Source organism: Lagenorhynchus albirostris, chromosome 2 (assembly GCF_949774975.1).
Source record: "Lagenorhynchus albirostris chromosome 2, mLagAlb1.1, whole genome shotgun sequence".
NCBI classification, from domain to species: Eukaryota; Metazoa; Chordata; class Mammalia; order Artiodactyla; family Delphinidae; genus Lagenorhynchus; species Lagenorhynchus albirostris.
Window position 1 is genome coordinate 74,391,584 of NC_083096.1, and position 18,076 is coordinate 74,409,659.

Here is an 18,076-nt window from a genome sequence, read left to right on the forward strand (position 1 = left end):
TTGGGGGCTGTGAGTGGGCATGTCATTAGGCAGGAACAAGACGATGTAAATGGCTGGTGTGTGCCTACCACTGGGAGTGATTCAGGGAGAGCATGTGTTGGTGGCTGCCGAGGGGAAGTGAAGAGTCAATTCTGCTCATTCTGGCTGTTTGTGTCCTATGCACTGTCATAAACCTGAGGGACCTGTGTGGCCATACAGGTGGCTTTCTCTTGCAGCTTTGTGTGTGAGCTAGAGCAGGGCCGGACTTCCTCCGTAAGCTGGGAACTAGCACCAGCTCAGTGCTTTCCCCAAGATCTTCAGGGGCAGGGAGCTGGCCAGACCAGGTCTTCTATTTGGGTTCCCATCCTTACACACAGGGCCTCACAGAAGAAGACCCCACCCAAGCTGGACTCCTCCCTGTCTACAAGTTGGGAGGAACCTGGCCTTTCTACCCAACGCCCTCCCCACCCAGGCACCAGTGAGTCAGGAAACCTGGCTTTCATTCTGTTCTATCCAGGAAAACTTCCTTCCCTCCTTGGTTCCCAGACTCTTCCAGTGCTGACTTTTTCTGACTTCCCTGTAGACATTTAGAACTTTTGGTCTCAAGGCTTATTTATTATACATACAGTTCAGTGATTCTCATACAGAGATACTGGGGGCAGCCCATTCCTGGTACTAAGAGGGTATGGTAAGATCAGCCATCTGGGCCGGTGGGCTCACTGTACCAGGCTTGGAGGAGTGCCAGGTTCTGCTGCAGTCTGACTGGGGTCCTAGCCAGCAGGCCAAGCTCCTGTGCACCAGAGGTGCACTGGAGGTGGGGCCTGGGAATAGAGGCCGAGAGATGAGGCAGGTCTGACAGATGGCACAAACTCAAAGCAGGATCACACTTCACTCATTGTTTGTGGCCCGTCCTTGGTCAAGCACAGCTGGCCCCAGGAGCCTTGATGGGGGTTGGGCTGGGTGCTAAAAAAGAGAATGGGAAGCTGAGAGGCAGGCTCCGCCACAGAAGCTGCAGCCATGCCTCCTGTCTGTTTGCCCTACCCTGCCCACCTGAGCGATGCTGGCCATGGTGCCAGCGGGGAGGAGGCAGCTCCCTGCTGCCATTAATCCAGCAGCTCCTTGATACACCAGCAGCAGAGGAGGATGTAGGCGACTTCCTTCAGGGTCCGCTGCAGGCCCTCCCACCCTGTGCCCGTCTTCATGACAGGCACCCGGAGTCCAGTGTCTCGCAGAACTCCTCCAAGGGAGAAGGGCAGGGCCTGGGCTAGGGGCTGTATCCGGGACTGCATGTGGGCAGCAGCTCTGAGGAAGGGTGTGGGAGCTGCCTCTAGTGCCTTTTATCAACATTGTCCCCACCCCCTTCAGACCTCATGACTGTGGGGACAAAGGCCCCAGGGTCTAGCACAGGGAAAGTTCTGGGCCTGAGAATGGGCTGAGTCAGCCCCTGTGCCCAGGGATGGTGGGGTGGGGTTAGTAGGAGGAGGGCCTGGCCACTCCATCTTTCATCCTCCACAGCCAGGCCAGCTCAGCTTCCCTTCCTCCAGCCTGGGCCTCGAAGCCCTGGCTGCCCTGCCCAGTTATCCCTTCCCCCAGGGTTTGGCACTGCTCCCTGCTCCTGCCCTCTGGTGGGCTCCAGCTGAGGCTGGCACTGAAAATCATCAATGAGAGCTCCTTTCCAGCCTCCTCTCTCCCCCGCCGCCCCAGAGTGAGCACTGAGGGCTCCGAGCTGCCAGGGCCTGGCCCACTTCTGCTTCTCCCGTCCCCTGAAGCAGGAAGACACAGCCAGAGCAACAGGCACAGGAGAAGTGGTTTATTGACAGGTTAGACCCCAGGATGGCCCCCTTCTCTTCCTCCTGGACAGGGCAGGAGTGGGAGGTCACGTGCGGGAGTTGCGCTCCTCGTCTTCGTTCTCAAGCAGGTAGGCTGGACGGTAGGTGGGCTGTCCTCCTGGGTTCGGGCACTTCAGGGCTGGGTTCCGCACCGTGTTCTCCCGGCTCCCCAGTGACGTATAGCTGGTGGGGCGGGGGAATGGGAATGGAGGGCATGGGTGAGTGTGGTGGGCTCGGCTCTCCCAGTCCCAGCACCCTCACATCTTCCACACACCCATCCTCTTCCTCCAAATCCCTTACCCTTGGTCATACAGGATACAGTATGGGACAAACAGTTGACGCAGAAAGTCCCAGATGTCTCTGTAGGTCCAGTCCTGGGAGGTCAGAGTCAGAGAAGAGTCACACATACTTTCCTTTCCCACACCTATCCACTGCCACCTGGGAAGGGGACTATCCGGGGCTCTTCGGCTCCCTTGGCCTCTGAGGGAGGGCCTGCTACCCAATTCTCTGGTACATCTTGCTCTGTGTAGGCCAACCAATAAGAAGGAGAAAGCTTTTATCCTGTCCCTCTCCATTTCTCAACCCACCCTCCACTGGCATCTAAGTTCCAGGACAGGGAAAGGATATCTATGTCTGTGTAAGCCTGTGCTGTCCAGTAGAACTTTCTGCAATGATGGAAATGTTCTTTATCTGTGCTAACATGGTGGTTGCTTGACATGTTGTTAGTAGAACTAAAGAACTGAATTTTGAATTGTAATTTAATTTAAAAATTGAGATATTCACATGCCATGAAACTCACCCTTCTAAAGTATACAATTCAGTTTTGGTTTTTTTTTAGCAACTTGTATTTCATTTCAATTAATTACAATTTGAGTGTAAATAAATGGCTCATGGCTACCATATCAGTCAGCACAGGTCTAAGTCATTGTTCTGTCCACAGGAGAAAGCAGGATGCCTGCCGTTGAATTAGTGCTCGATAAAAATTGGTCAAAAGGCTGAACGAACAAATAGCACAACCTCCCCTGGATGATGGGGCTGTTTCATCCAAGCCCCAGGGTCTAACCTCCCCCACCTCAGGTAGCCAAGGAGCAATGACTGATAGGGGGCACGAGACTGAAGGCGATAAATCCCCTTCCCTGATACCAGTAGCGGGTTGATGCGTATGAATGAAGGCCACCCTGGGTCAGTGGGACTGAAGGGGCCGAGGCTGCAGGAGTAGGGGTCGGTGCGGCGGGTGCCCATCAGCACAGCCTCCAGCTGGGGATGCTGTGCCCGCAGCTCGCTCAGGGCCTGCTTCATGTCACCCTCAGCCTCCAGCACCTGCAGACTGTACCTGAGGAAGAGCAGTGGGAGTCAAGAGTGGGCCCTGCCAAGCCCCTCTTGGAGCCCAAACCTTCAGGTCCCTAGTACCTCTTGATGGTGTCCTGTAGAAACTGCTCCAGCTCAGGGAAAGGGGAGATGCTGCGGATATACAGGATCTGGAGGGGCTCTTGAGCATCAGGGTATTTCCTGGGGAGGGGGCAGAATCCATTGGCTTGCCAGGATGGGCAGGGAAATGCTCTCCAGAGAGCTTGCCTTTTGGCCCCTGGGATGGACACCCTCCCCTTCTCTCCTTTCCTCATCCTTCCCATCCATCAGAACCCACTTCGTCTGGGAAGCCCACTCTGACCTCTTACCTCTCAAATCTGGAGCATACACTCCTGTTTCCAGTATGTAAGCCTTACCTCCCCGACAGGACTGTGACCACCCTGTTGTCGGGGATGGTGGCTTGCACGTCCATACCCCGCGCCAGGCAGGTGTCAGACGCTCAATAAATATGGTGGGGGAATGGAACTGAGAGGTCACTATGGCTACCATCCTCCCAAACCCCACCCAGACACCCCCTTTCCTCCCTGCTTCTTAGGATGGGGAACTAGAGGATGGGGCCGATCTATCTCTGGGGTCTTGCCTCCAGGGGGTTGGCTCACTTCTGCACAGCGGCATGGAAGAGGTGCAGGAGGGCGGTGCAGTCCTTGCCCCCGTTGAATCCCACGCAGAGCTGGGTGAGGCTGTACTGAGCCAGGGCAGTCTCAATGGTCTGTAGGGCGCCTGCCACCTTTTCTCTCAGAGAAGACCCTGCCAGCCAGGCAGGGAAGAGGGCATCAGATAGAGACATATGACTGTCAAAGGGCAGTGGTCAAAGGGCAGTGGGGGCCAAGTTGCCCTTGCTTAAAACCCTTCCATATCTTCCCAGTGTTCCCCACGCCTTCATCTGCCCACTCGGCCCTGCAGTCTGCCCCCAGCCTGTCATTCAGCCACACCTCATAGCACTCTTCACCTCAGTGTCTTCCCTCTGGAGGTCCTGGTTTCTTTCCATTCTCTAACAGTTTACTCTTGCCTACCTCCTGGTCTGACCAAATCCTCCTTAGCACTCAGCTTATATGTCACTCGCCCAGAGAAGCCTTCTTGGACCCCACATCAAGGCTGATCTCCCTGTTATGGAGACCCCCCCCCATCACTGACACCTCATGCACGATTACCTGTTTAACGTCTCCCTCTCCTGTTAAACTCCTTGTCCAGAATAGGGCACACCTCTGTCTTGTTGAGTTATACCCCCAACAGCCAGCACAGTGTTGCTGAAAGGAGGTACTCAATTGATATTTACTGGAAGAATGAATGAATCAGCTGTAGCTATCTTCTACCTTCTCCTGGATCTGGGGGAAGCCTCCAACAGCCCCTGCATTCCTGAGACTGAGGGTGGCACCAAAGGTCTGATGTATGCTGCCCCTCCCCCCGGAGGCCCCTACCTGACTCAGTGAGTTTGTACACGGCCTCACTGGCCTGCTCCACAGCGTTGGGTACGTAGGGGACCAGCGATCCCTGGGGCAGACGAGCAGTCAGGTAGGCCAGGCATTCCTCCAGGGGCCCTTCTTCCTCCGAGTCCAGTGTCAGCTTCACCTGATAGTAGTTGCTGCCCCAGTCAGGGTAGGAACCCAGGCCAAGCCTGCGCCCAAAGTGGGCCTGGGCCTCAGCCAGGATGGGGGCGATAGAGGCCTCATTAGCTGCCACATACAGCTCTCGCAAGTGGAACTGAACAGCTGTGTTTTGAAACAGTCCCTTTAGCCCCTCCAGCACCCGCCGCAGCAGCTCCGGAATTCCCGGGAAGAGGTAGACGTTTCGGACGGAGACTAGTGGGAATCTGAACCGACGGCCAGTGAGAGGATCTGTGCCATAATGTAGGCGGGCAGAGGAGGGCACCCGTGACAGCTTCTCCCAGCCCTCCCCCCCTAGGGCTTTGATGGCCCCTTCCAGCTCAGGGTGTGGCCTGAGTTCGTCCCCAAAGGCCTGTGCTACTGCCTCGAAGGTCACATCATCATGGGTGGGGCCAATGCCCCCTGCCGTAAGGACGTGGGTGAAGCGGCTGGAGAAAGACGTGACCTCAGCCGCGATGGTGGCTACCTCATCGGGTACGACAGAGACTCGGCACACCTGGACCCCCAGGGAGCGCAGTGTCCGGCACAGAAAGTAGGTATTGGTGTCCTGAGTGTGTCCCTGCGAGATTGGAGATGGGGAAGATGACAGTGTCAGTGCCGTAGGGATGAAGGGCAAAGGGGGAAGGATCAGGCTGCATCTGCCTGATGATGGGGCACTCTGCTCTTTGGGGGACACCACCTCGGGCTACGCAGAAGCCCAGACTAGGCGCAAGAGTGGGAAAATCCATGTGAATGGAGTCAGGGGTAATGTGATCCCCCTTGGGCCTTCATCTCTGCTTATGGATTCAATCATCAATTGTATGGGGACAACTCATCTACTTCCTCACCAACCCTGACAGTTTTAGTCCTCTGGCTTCAGGTGCTTACTGGGCATCTTCACCCTATCCCTGGCTGTTGTCCCTTTGGTCAATGGCATCTCCAGACACAGTCCACAGTGTCAGGTTCTTCAAGCTGTCAATTCTTCTTCTGAAATGTCTCTCCATTTGCTCTCTTCCCTCTGTTCCTACTGCCACCAAACGGGTCCTTGGCACCTTTCACCTGGACAGTGGCGGCAGACCCCTGGCCAGAATCCCAGCCTCCAGCCACAGCACTCTGCCCTGTGCCTCCTGAACAACTTTCCTAACGTGTCACTGTGATTGCATCACTCTTGGCTCAAAAGCCATTTGTTGTTTCCAACCATATACAGAATAAAGTTAAAATTCATTTGCAGAATATTTGAGGCTGTGAGTCTATGGTGTGTGTCCACTCTTCTTTTCCAGCCCCATCTTCTTCTACTTCTCTACAGAGAGTTTAGTGGTTAAGGGGGGCTCTGGAGTAAGTGAGAATCAGGTTGGAACCCCACCTACCACTTACTAGCTGTTCAACTGTGGGCAAGTTTCTCAACCTCTCTGAGCCTCAGTCTCATAATCTATTCATTGAGATTTATAATAAAAGTACCCACATCAGACTTCCCTGGTGGTCCAGTGGTTAAGACTCCGCGCTTCCAATGCAGGGTGCGTGGGTTTGATCCCTGGTCAGGGAACTAAGATCCCACATGTCGGGCGGCTCAGCAGGGAAAAAAAAAAAGTACCCACATCATGGAGTTGTTGTGAGGATTAGTAAAATCACATATGTGATGTAATAAGCACACTGCCAGGGGCTAGTAAGCACTCAATATTACTATTACAAACCTGATGCCCACCATGACCTCTAGTGAGACTTCCCTGATTATTCAGAAGTAATTTCCCCCTTCTAGTACTTTCCTTCTATCTCACTTATCTACTCTGTGGAATGCCTTGGATCATTTTCCAAACAGGTTGGATATAACTCTGAAATAATACATGCATTGTCATTTCTGTAAAGCCACCCCTCCCCCTACCATAGTGCTTGGCAAATTGTAGGGACTTTGCTACAAGTTTTTCAACACAGTAATTGAAAGAATGAAGGTCACTTTTCCTCCAATATATTGGGCTCACTCCAGGACCCTACTGCAGCAAGGGGGCTCCCACCCTGGTTCACCCTCCCTCAACAGAACGTGGAGCAAGCTCCGGAGGACAGGAGAACGCTGCCCCTCCCCCCTCCTCTGTCCCAGACACACCTTGAGGATCTCATCTCCAACAATGATGATGCCCGCCGTCACGCTGCGCCCTGGGGGAGGTTCAGAGGCCCTAGATGCCATGGTCCTGCCTTCTCTGCCCCTCTGCAAGGCCCTCCAGTAGCCACCCAGACCCCCAAATAGGGGGCGCAAGCACGCGGGGCCCGCCAGGTCTACAGGGCACTGGGGGTCATAGCCTGGGAACTGGGGTTCCGGGGTCGAGGGAACCTGGAGGAGCCAGAAAGGACAATGGGGGAGAGCAGGAGTGCAATCTTCCTCATCACGCCCTTGACAATCGACTCCTTTATCCATGTCCCTTTAATAACCGTGTTCTCAAACCCTAGCCCATACCTCTTTTACTGTTTTCTATGCTCGGTCCTAGTCTCCTTAAAATGTCCTTCTCTCCCGAACCTACCACTTTAAATGTCTTCTGTCCGTTGAGCTCGGCTCCTCTAGGGTCTGCTCTATCTTGGGCATCTGCACCTTTAAATGCCTCTTCTCTTTGGGGCATCTGTTCCTTTAAATGTCTACCTTATCCTGGGCCTTGGCCCCTTTAAGTGCGTTCCCTCCCTCCACCCACGACCAAAACTCAGCCGCCTTCTTCTGCTGGCTTCCGCACCCTTTCTAGCCCGGAATCCTGTCTCTTCCCGCCACGCTTCAGACTGCTGAGCTCTTCCAGGTTCTCACCTGCCTCTTGCCCCTTCACCGGGTCTTTCCCTCTCTCCTTCCCTCCCGTGGTAGCTTCCGTACTCAGAGTCCCGCCTTAGACTCCTACCTACCTCGTATTAATTGGTCATTTTGGCCGTCGCTCACACAATCTTTAAGGGTCAATTGGTGTAGTCGACTATCGCTCTCGAGCTTTAGCTAGAGGGCGGGAGTAGTGCTGGGTTGTTATTGGCGACAACCACGTGGTCACCCCTCGCCCGGAAACATGGGGGCCGGGCCTTAGTTGGAGGGCGGGGCTTTTCTCTCAGAGCTGGGCTTGAGGAGTCGGGAGTGAAATGACTGGTGGTGGTTGGAGGTTCTTTAAGGACTTTGGGGTGCTCCAGTCTCGTGCTGGAAGTAAAGAGAGGCTTGACTCTAACCTCTGTGTTAAAATTCTTGTATGCATATGCTGTTATTCATTAACCATGACTTATTCTAAGGGGTTGGGGGCTGGCACTGGTGCAGAGGGGATTTTATATTGTGGCAAATGGACGTTGGAGGGACAGCCAAGAAAAATTGTCAGCATTGCCTGGGAGGTAGCAAGATCCTGGAGGTGACCTTTTAGTGTGTGGAACTTTCATTTGTCTCTGTTATAAACAGCAAAGCTAATTACCGAAACCTCTTTTTTTTTTTTTTTTTGGTACGTGGGCCTTTCACTGTTGTGGCCTCTCCCGTTGCGGAGCACAGGCTCCGAACGCGCAGGCTCAGCGGCTACGGCTCACGGGCCCAGCCACTCTGCGGCATGTGGGATCTTCCTGGACCGGGCCACGAACCCATGTCCCGTGCATCGGCAGGCGGACTCTCAACAACTGCGCCACCAGGGAAGCCCCAAGAAGTACTTTTAGACCAGAAGCAAGTGAAATAAGAGGAAGGTAGGATAATGTGAGAATCCAAAGTGGACACGTGGCACTCCCTAGTCGCCGCCCTCACTCGTACCTCCAAGACCAATTAACTGGGAGAGGTTGTTTAAAAGTACTTCTTAAACTTGAACGCTCCTACGAATTATCTGGGGGCCTTTTCTTTTTTTATTTTTATTTTTAAATTATTTATTTATTTGGCTGCGTTGGGTCTTTGTTGGTGCGCGCAGGCTTTACTCTAGTTGTGCGGTGTGAGGGCTTATTGCAGCGGCTTCTCTTGTTGCGGAGCATGGGCTATAGGCGCGGGCTCAGTAGTTGTGGCACAAGGGGTTAGTTGCCCCGCAGCGTGTGGGATCTTCCCAGACCAGGGCTCAAACCCACGTCCCCGGCATTGGCAGGCAGATTCTTAACCAGGAAAGTCCCCATGGGGGCCTTCTTAATATGCTGTTTAAATCTACAGGATTCATGCGGTTTGGGTGGGGCCTGAGATCTGCATTTAACAAGCTCTCATTGTTGTGGTCCTAACGCGGGTTGAAAAAGAATTTCCAGACACGAGGCAGGATGAAATAAGATAGAATTTATTAGAGGGAAGGGTTGCTGCCAGAACAGCAGGCCGACTTCCTAGCAGTCTGGGAGAGTCGGCCCGAACATGTGCTATTGATCAGTTTTTATAACCAGAAAACAAAAGAATGGTCCGGGGTGAAAATTTCGTTTACTGATTGGCTGAGGCACATACACCTTCCTTCTATCTGGTGAGAGTGGGACAGCCCAGATGCCTTTCCTTATTTGGGACAGGTCCCGTTGCCCAGGTGGTGTTGGCCAGGTGGGCTCAGGAATTTCATAACCATCTCAACGTAGTGGGGAGGGCGATTTAAGAGTCTGGTAGGGGGTGTAACGCTGCAACTTTTTCATGCAGGGTCAGTCTTTGTCCTTGAAGCACCACATTCCCCCTTCTATTTATAGGGCCAATTCCTTGGCCCTATTGGGTACCCTGCTCATATCTACCTAACTGCCTAATTCCCTCTCAGGCATTCTGGAACCCCTTTGTGAGAAGGGGTGACAAACTCTGGCTGCTTCCTGCTGAGCAGGGGCATCATGGGGCCCTGGGTTCCCGTTGCCTGCTCTCTGTCAGGGTGTATCTAGGGAGGAGTGTGGGCCCCATGTAAAGTGATGGCGGCTTGTTCAAGGGGTTGTAGGAGTGTTGTCTGGCTGGTGTTTTTGTTGCATCACCATTTGTATTCTGGAAGAGACAAACTTAACAAGGAGGTTAAATATACATGGCCCGAAAATTGGTCTGGACCTTGCCTGATTGATTAACCAAAAAACAGCAATCTTCCTTTAACACTGCACAAGTCCCTCCCTGATAAGCCGTTAGGAGGTCCTGAGCTCTTCTATTTTGTAAAACCACTCCTGTTAGAGAATTTATTTGTTCTTGTAGCATGTTAATTTGAGCTGCTAGGTTGGCAATCTGTTGTGTGAGTTCAAGAGAGAGCTGTTGGGCAGTGAAAATAGAGTTTAAGAGTCCTGCTGAGCCTGTTCCCATCCCTGTTAGGAGGATCGAGGAACGACCAGTGGGACAATGGCGAGTGGGACCAGAGAAGGAAGTCAGGGCTGAATAAGTAGCCCCTGTGTCAATTAGAAAGGTTATATTAGCCCCTGCCACATCCAGGGTTACCCGGGGCTCCTCCAGTCTTATGGGGAACATAGGGTCTTGTAGGTTGAGCCTCAGACACCTTCAGTCATCCACATCCAGGAGCCCCAGATCTACAGTGCAATCCGGTTCTTGCTCCTGGTAGTCAATTACCACTGACAGGGGTAATTGGTTTTGACCTCGGCCCACGGGGGCTGGGACCGAAAAACCCCGAGTGTTGGGTGATTGTGGAATTGGCCTACCAGCTTGAGGGCGGCAGGGACAACTCCTCTTCCAGTTGGCCCTTTTGATGATAAGGGCGTGTGATATCGGGTGGTGGGGTGTGGCAGTTCCTGACAGTGTGCCCCTGCTGACTGCATTGGTAGCAGGTCCACGGTGGTTTCTGAGATGGGAGAGGGGCTCCCGTGGGTCCCTGTTGTGGGAGGGACTGAGTAATGGCAAGAGCCATATACTGAGCGTGTCGTTTTAATTTTTCCTCCTCTCTCAGTTCTCGTCTGTTCCTAGAAGCCTCCTCCCTATTGTTAAAAACCTTCAAGGCCGTGTCAAGTAGGACAGAAAATGGAGTTTGTGGCCCTTGCTCTAGTTTCTGTAATTTCTGTTTTATGCTTGGGGATGCCTGGGTTACAAAGTGAACTGCAAGTACAGCCTGACCTTCAGGGGTCTCAGGGTCTAGGCTGGTGTATTTCCTCATAGCCTCGACTAATTGGGCCTGAAAAAGGGCCAGATTCTCAGAGGGTTCCCGTGTGACTTCTCTGAGTTTATTATAATTGACAGGTTTGATGATTGCCTTTTTCATACCTTCTAGTAGACAGGTAATCGTGTAATGTCTCCTAGTGAGCCCTCCTGCTGGCCCATTTTTATTTTCCTGCTATCTCCATCTTGCGTCTGCCCGTGGGACTGCCTCTGCCCCTGCTCGGTTCTCATTAGGATTTCGAGCGTGTGCCTCATCTGCCCAGGCCTGAGCCACAGCCCAGATCCTGGCATTTTCCTCGTGATGCAGCAGGTAGCTAGGACCACGTGGATATCTGGCCAAGTTAAGTCAAAGGCTATAGTTAGGGCCTGGAATTCCCTTATGAACATGGAGGGGTCCTGGCTAAAGGAGCCCAGTTTCCCTTGAATATGAGAGAGATCAGACATGGGGAAGGGGACATGAACTCTGATAGCACCTAGGTCTCCGTTAGCAACCTCTCGTAGGGGAAGCATATCGGGACTCGATTCAGAGCATTGGGCTACTGGTGACTGAGTGTGGGGCAGGGGTGGAAGGTCTGCTTCTGGGTACAGGGGTGGGGGTTGGGGAGCAGAAGGTTGAGGAGGAGGCTGGGGAGATCGGGGACAAGAAGGGTCATCCAAGATATCTGGTGGAGGGGGAGATGGGGAGGGACGAGGTAGTGAAGCTGAAGGAGGAGGGTGGGGAGGACGAGGCATTAAAGCGGCAATGGAGAAACACATGTGACAGGAGTCCCTCAGGCTCAGATTCTGACCGAGGGCCATGAAGGGCTGGACATATGGAACCTCGGAATCCTTTGCTAGTTTCCAACAATAGAGATCAAGTTGGAGGATCATGTTGTAATTTAGCGTCCCATTAAGAGGCCATTGTTCTTGGTCCCTCAGTTTGTATTGGGGCCAAGCCGTGTTACAAAAGAAAATGAGCCTCTTCTTTTTGAGACTGTCTGGATCAAATTCCTTACAATTCCTGAGAATATAAACAAGAGGTGAGTCTAAGGGGACAGATGTACCTGAACCCATTCTTAGCCCCAATGCCATAGAATGGGGCTACTGAGAATCACTGACAAGCAAAAAGGCAAAAATCACTGACAGGCAAAAAAAAAAAATCACTGACAGGCATATGTGCCCTCTTTGTCTCAGTGATGTCTCTGTGCGACTTAGGCACAAAAATGCTTACTGTCTCAGCTGTCACGTCCGACTGAGGTGGCCAGAGCAGTGAGAAACCGTGCGGCCAGGGCATCAGTGACCAGAGAGGGGAATCCCCGGACGCCAGCCGGGAATTGACTCACCGTTATTAGACTCTCAGGGATGGGAAGGAGTTCCCGGGACGACCTAGAGGCGGTGAGGTCCTTTGGAGTCAGTCCGAGCTGAGGAGAAAGAAGCAGAAGCGACAGAAAAGAGGACTGAGGATTCCACCTTCTATCCCTACCGAGGAGGCGGTGGCCAAGGGACTGGGGGCTGTGTGTTTTGCTTTGTCCACAATGTGCCTCGCGTTGCACGGAAGTTGTCTTGCTGGGGGCAGGCGCTCTAATAGCCTGGTCCGTTCCAGGACCGCCTTATCCTTTCACGGGAGTCTTCAAGCAGCAGGCACCCTAATGGCTTTTAAATGCCTTACCCGTGCCCGCACGATACCCTTTGGCCTAGTCCTCAGTCGGAAGGAAGACAGAGGGATCCTCACCTGCTCTGGGAGGCAGTTACTGGGGCAAAGTGAACCGGGAGCTTCGGAACACACAGGCTGTGGCCCTGGTCGGAGTTCCTCCTTTGCTTCCACAGCAACTTGCCTGTTCACAGAGGGTCCCAAGGAATGAGGAGAGGAGGTGGGGAAAGAGATGCCCCTGGAGATCCCCGTACAGGCCACCAAATGTTGTGGTCTGAACGCGGGTTGGAAAAGAATTTCCAGACACAAGGCAGAATGTAAAGAAGATAGAATTTATTAGAGGGAAGGGTCGCTGCCAGAACAGTGGGCCAACTTCCTAGCAGTCTGGCAGAGTCAAGCCCGAACATGTGCTATTGATCAGTTTTTATAGCCAGAAAACAAAAGAATGGTCGGGGTGAAAATTTCGTTTACTGATTGGCTGAGGCACATACACCTTCCTTCTATCTGGTGAGAGTGGGACAGCCCAGATGCCTTTCCTTATTTGGGACAGGTCCCGTTGCCCAGGTGGGTGTTGCCCAGGTGGGCTCAGGAATTTCATAACCATCTCAACGTGGTGGGGAGGGCGATTAAGAGTCCGGTAGGGGGTGTAACGCTGCAACTTTTTCAGGCAGGGTCGTTCTTTGTCCTTTAAGCATAATTGTCCTTGGAGCACCACACTCCTGTCATGCTGATGCCACTGTTTTCTGTAGTAAAGCTCTAAAATTCATTCATTTAGAGGACTGATGAACCACACCTGGCCTCATTTTACTCTCCTAAAACCCCTCTAAGATAGATATGATGCCCATTTTACAGATGGGCAACAGGCTCAAAAAGGTGAAGGGATGCCATACAACAACCACAAAACACTACAGTGAATGGTAGAGCCAGGCTTCTAGACCCTTCTTTCTCAAATAATAAGCCCCGTGTTTTTTCCAATTAAGAGAGTCTCAGCTCTAAAAAAACAAAGTCAGGCTTTCCTAATGACGTAAGCCATATATGCTACATCATCTTTCTTAGTAATGGTGATATTTGACAAGCCCCGCCGCCCTCCCCAAAACATCAGCTCTGGTCTGATCCTTTACAGTGGGTTCTCAAGCTTAAGTATGCACCAGAATCACCTAGAGAGCTTGTTAAAATGTCACTGGGTTCTACCCTCAGAGTTTGATTCAGTAGGTCTAGGGTGGAGCCCAAGAATGGACACTTCTAAGGAGTTTCCAGGTGATGTTGATGCTTCTGGTCCAGGGACCACACTTGAACTACTACTGCTCTAAGGAAAAAATGAATGGAAGACAGAAGTGGGAAGATTAATCTCCCTTACTTAGCACTTCTGTTCAAAGTAGAGGGTAAACTATTATTTGGCGAAATGTTTTCTCAAATAGCCACAGTTTACAACTGTTTTCTCAAAGGTTAGTGCTGTAACTACCTGTGTAAGAATGCTTGAAATTCCCTCATCCAGGCCACACCCCAGACCAATTAAGTCAACTTCCCTGGGAATGACTTAGCCATCAGCACTTTTAAAGCTACCCAGGTGATTCCAATGTTCAGCCACGGTGAGAACCACTGAAAACACCCCCAAACCATTGTGCGGAGTGAACAGGCCAGAGGTGTGCCTGAGCCTTAGGCTGGTCAGGAAGTGGAGTGCACTAGCAGCCTCTGGCTGACAGCCTCCTCCCTTGTGTACCCTTCAAAAATCAGGACTACGTTAATGGCAGCATCCCTGACTGAAGAAAAGAATTCATTTGTTTTGATGAGATGAAGTTGTCCCCATATAACCTCTTTCTTAGGCCTGTAGTTAGAGTGAAATATATTTCAGTAGATGTTTGACAGCAAAGTCTGCTTAAAGTAGATTAAAAACCAGTTACCTGAATGTTGAAATAAACCTCATTATTAACAAAGAGCTGAACTTCATTATCTCACTGAAGGGCATATAATTAGAACCATGATAGTGAATGTGATGCTTGCCCTGAGAGGGGGAAAAAACCTTTACAATGAGAGAATTAGATTATAAAAACTTCCTCTTTAATCAAGGCTTTTTAACATGGAACAGATTTCTTGAATAAAATGGAAAGTTTCCAACACATTGAAACATAAATCACCATACATACAACACCTGGCAGAAAAAAAAAACAGGAAGTTTACACAATCCCTGTAACAGCCACGGTCTTATTCTTAGATGCTTCCTCCATCTGCCAAGTGTGTTCTGCTGGATATAGAGCTCACATTGGTTTTGGGGGTCACACTTAGCTGAGGCTGCAACCCAAAGAGCAGTTGTCCGGCTGGGCCATGGTCCTGTTGGTTCTGCTCAAGAAGCAAAGCAGTCTCCAACACGTTCAAACAGTGTACTGAACATCCTTTAAATATCAAAGTGAGAAACAGGAAGGCAACATAATAATGTCATCAGAAAGATGTTAGCAAATGAGGACAGCTGTATAAAGCATGAGGCTGAAAAGTGGCTCCCCAGCTTCATTTCTTTGGCTTCTTGGGCAGTGGCCGCCGGAACAGCAAGATGTGAGGTTCTGAAAGAGTGAGTGAAATCTAAGAGACAAGCTCACATCATCCTATGCACAACCTATAGTATCTCCCACTCCCACTTCCCAGGTATCACCCACTCAGATCTTTACAACTAAATTAAGATTTAAGCATATGGCCTTAGAAGCAGACCCCGAAGCCTGGCCTGTGTGCCAAGTACAGAATTGTCAGTATCAGTTCTCTTGCTATGTTTGTGCAGCCCCGGGGCATCCTTTATTAGTTTTGTCTGGCAGTTTGGTGTCTGGTGTCTTATCAAGAAATATACTCTCCTTGGTTTATTTGGAACACATCCCCAAATTCACTTTCTGATGGAGAATGAAGCAGGGGCCATAACCTCTACCAGTGTATATGTAGCCTTAAAAAAAAAAAAAATCCTCTGACCAAATTAGAGATTAAAGGAGGTTTTTTCAGTGACAGGTTGTTTCTGAACTTCCCAGATACTTTCTTATTTTTTTTCTTATTTTTCTTATTTTTTTTTCTTATTTACTTTCCTGTTTTTCTAGATGGCTGGTGAGTTAAGAAACTAGTAAATCATCCCCACTTTCCCCCTATTTCTTTGGGTTATGCAACCTTATCATTCCTTCATTTCCTCAGTCCTACATGGTTGCTTTCTGCCATTGCACTGACCTGGTTCATGGATCATATAATGGACCCATCCCTGACTCTGCTGAACGCCAAGATTCCTCCATTCAGATTCAGACATCAAATGGGTTTTAGGGACCAGCTTGGCTATGTCCTTGGGCAACATCACATGCCTGTAACAGAAACATGGGAAGGTGGGGAATCTGTATCAGTACTGGGTACAGTATGTCAGACGAGTGCCTGCATATAAAGCCAAGAGAGGCAAGAAAAGACAAACCAGTTCGTAATGGCAGGGAGTTTATATAATCTTATTGTGGGGCAGAGGCAGCTAGAAATAAAGGCCAAGATACCTACATTCTCACAAAAGTATATTAAAAAGTACACATCAATAAATAACACCAGTGAATGAGCACCTAAATTCCAGACACTGTTGATATATTGACTCTGCCTTCTCGGAGCTTATAATCTTCTAGTTGATGACCCTAATATAATGGGAACCCCACAACACACACACACACAGACACACACACAGACACACACACACACACACACACACACACACACACACACACACACACACACACACACACACACACACACACACACACACACACACACACAATAAGTAAAGGCAATTTTGAACAGAATTGTAAGGAGGAAGGGAGAGAAGTAATTTCACGGAGAGGAAAGGCCTATCAGGGAAGAGTCAGAACAAAGGGTGAAATATATCTTATCCTTTAAGATCTATCCTAACTTCATTTTCCTAACTCTGAAGGGATGTGCCATGAGACTTCTTTGGGGGGAACTCCATGCTTTTCTAACCAAGGATAAGTCTCCTTTCATGGCAAAGAAATTACTACTCTGACATGAATTGGGGTGATTCAGACTTCATCATTTTCAATGAAAATGTACTGAATGCTCTCTCTGTGCTAAGTAAAAGGGATTTTTCCCCCAAAGAGTCAATTCTAGTCTAAATGTCTGAAAATAGCTTACATCTTAACAAGTCCCTGGCATAAAGATTGGCTTCCATACCTATTTAGACCAAAAAAACAAACAAACCCTTTTCTTAAACCAAATATCACTGCCAAGACTTACATCTTCCAGGGGATGAAATTAGTGATGTTTCTCTAGCCCTAAGACATTATAAGCACTTAATTTTAGTTAGCCTAGTTCAGATGTAGAGAAAAACAGCTGAGGAAAAGAAAGTTAATTGGGTCCAAACAGGGCCGGGGGGCCTTTCCCAAGGATTTGGCATAAAAATAATACAAATAGTGTGTTTGTCAGCAGACACTGAGTTCTCCAGAAGGCCCAGAGCCCTGCACTAGGCTGAAGAAACACAAGGAAAGCAAGCTTCCAGTTGTTTTAAGTATTACGCTTCATATAGATTGGTCGAATGCCAATATTTGTAGAATTCTTTGTCTTCCCTAATTTTCTAATCTAGAATTATGGATTTAGGGTTTATCAAATGCAAACTATAGGGAGTCCTTTCTTCACCATGCTTGGCAAGTTGTACGTGCTCCCACCACAATCTGTACATAGTTCTATCATACCAATTATCACCTTCTTTCTGCTATCTGTCATTACTTCCACAGATTTTTAGGTTTGTTGAAAGCAGAGACCATGGCTTATCCTTGCACTTTAGTAGAACACCTGAAACCTATAAGCACTCCATAACTGTTTCCTAAGTAGATGCCCTTCAAATATTTGACGGGAATCTATTAGGTCTATCTTAAGTCTTTTCTCAATGCTCCTGGCCGGTTTTATTCCACTCCAATTCTTCGAAGCCCACTTCCTAAAACAAGCCAGGCAACCACGCCCCCTTTCCATGAATTAATAAGCAACACTCAGGCTCTCTCAGAACTCCCCTCACTTTGAAGCCTAGAGGAAAATTCGGGATCCGCCTTTGCCACCTTCTCCCAGGAGGCTCTACGGTGTTGCCATGATACAAGTAGTATCAAGAAGGCAAATTCAATTTGCTCAATGAAGGTGAGAGAATGATCCAGCAACCCGCAAAGCTGAGGGTGGTCGGCACTCTAATACTCTAACCACGTCCACCCACGCCTCCTCCCAACAGGACAGCTTACTCCAAATTCTCTACCACTTTAGGGTTTCTTTTACGATCGCACCCTACCCTTCGCGCATGCGCCTTACGCTCTCATCGCTCGCACCCATTCCCTTCATCTCCCGCGCATGCGCCATTCTGTAGCTTCAGTCCGCGTTACTAACTCCTCGTGCCCTCACTTTTCAAAGCTCACGACCTTGTTATTGCCCCCGCGCCGGCACTAACCGGTACTCGAACTCCTCGTCGTCGTATTTGTCCGAATAGTAAATCTGCTTGTGCGACATAATCACCCTGCCTGAGGACCGTCAGCCCCGCACCGCCAACCTCCAAACAACTCCCAGCAGCACGCGCTCCCACCCTCTTTGGCCTCGCTTTCAAACACACCGCCCGCGCTTTCTATTGGTCATTCTGGCGGAAGGCGGGACAACCCCACCTTCAAGCCTCCGATTGGCTTAGATTTGCTTCTCCTTGAGT

General features: G+C 50.3%; 3 protein-coding genes across 7 annotated transcripts; all 3 read right to left on the minus strand.

The window, feature by feature from the left end:
• Positions 1-584: 584 nt before the first annotated feature.
• On the minus strand, positions 585-1,615 carry LENEP (lens epithelial protein). Its single transcript, XM_060137292.1, has 2 exons — positions 1,030-1,615; positions 585-942 (listed from the first exon to the last, which is right to left on the minus strand). Exon 1 carries the CDS (start codon positions 1,266-1,268, stop codon positions 1,083-1,085), a length of 186 nt encoding a protein of 61 aa, XP_059993275.1. The 5' UTR covers positions 1,269-1,615; the 3' UTR covers positions 585-942; positions 1,030-1,082.
• Positions 1,616-1,768: 153 nt separating this feature from the next.
• Positions 1,769-7,593, minus strand: FLAD1 (flavin adenine dinucleotide synthetase 1). Of its 5 annotated transcripts, none has more exons than XM_060137282.1 (8): positions 7,542-7,593; positions 6,858-7,082; positions 4,595-5,339; positions 3,776-3,923; positions 3,219-3,317; positions 2,952-3,141; positions 2,109-2,182; positions 1,769-1,991 (listed from the first exon to the last, which is right to left on the minus strand). In XM_060137282.1, exons 2-8 carry the CDS (start codon positions 6,936-6,938, stop codon positions 1,856-1,858), a joined length of 1,473 nt encoding a protein of 490 aa, XP_059993265.1. In that variant the 5' UTR covers positions 6,939-7,082; positions 7,542-7,593; the 3' UTR covers positions 1,769-1,855. The 5 variants fall into 5 exon arrangements, with proteins under 5 accessions (XP_059993265.1, XP_059993254.1, XP_059993260.1 ...); XM_060137271.1 differs by lacking the exon at positions 7,542-7,593 and adding an exon at positions 7,206-7,416 and having other exon boundaries at positions 6,858-6,907; XM_060137277.1 differs by lacking the exons at positions 6,858-7,082; positions 7,542-7,593 and adding an exon at positions 7,270-7,414.
• A 6,833-nt stretch (positions 7,594-14,426) lies between these two features.
• On the minus strand, positions 14,427-17,954 carry CKS1B (CDC28 protein kinase regulatory subunit 1B). The gene is made up of 3 exons (XM_060137318.1): positions 17,828-17,954; positions 15,586-15,713; positions 14,427-14,945 (listed from the first exon to the last, which is right to left on the minus strand). Exons 1-3 carry the CDS (start codon positions 17,884-17,886, stop codon positions 14,893-14,895), a joined length of 240 nt encoding a protein of 79 aa, XP_059993301.1. The 5' UTR covers positions 17,887-17,954; the 3' UTR covers positions 14,427-14,892.
• Between the last annotated feature and the right edge of the window lie 122 nt (positions 17,955-18,076).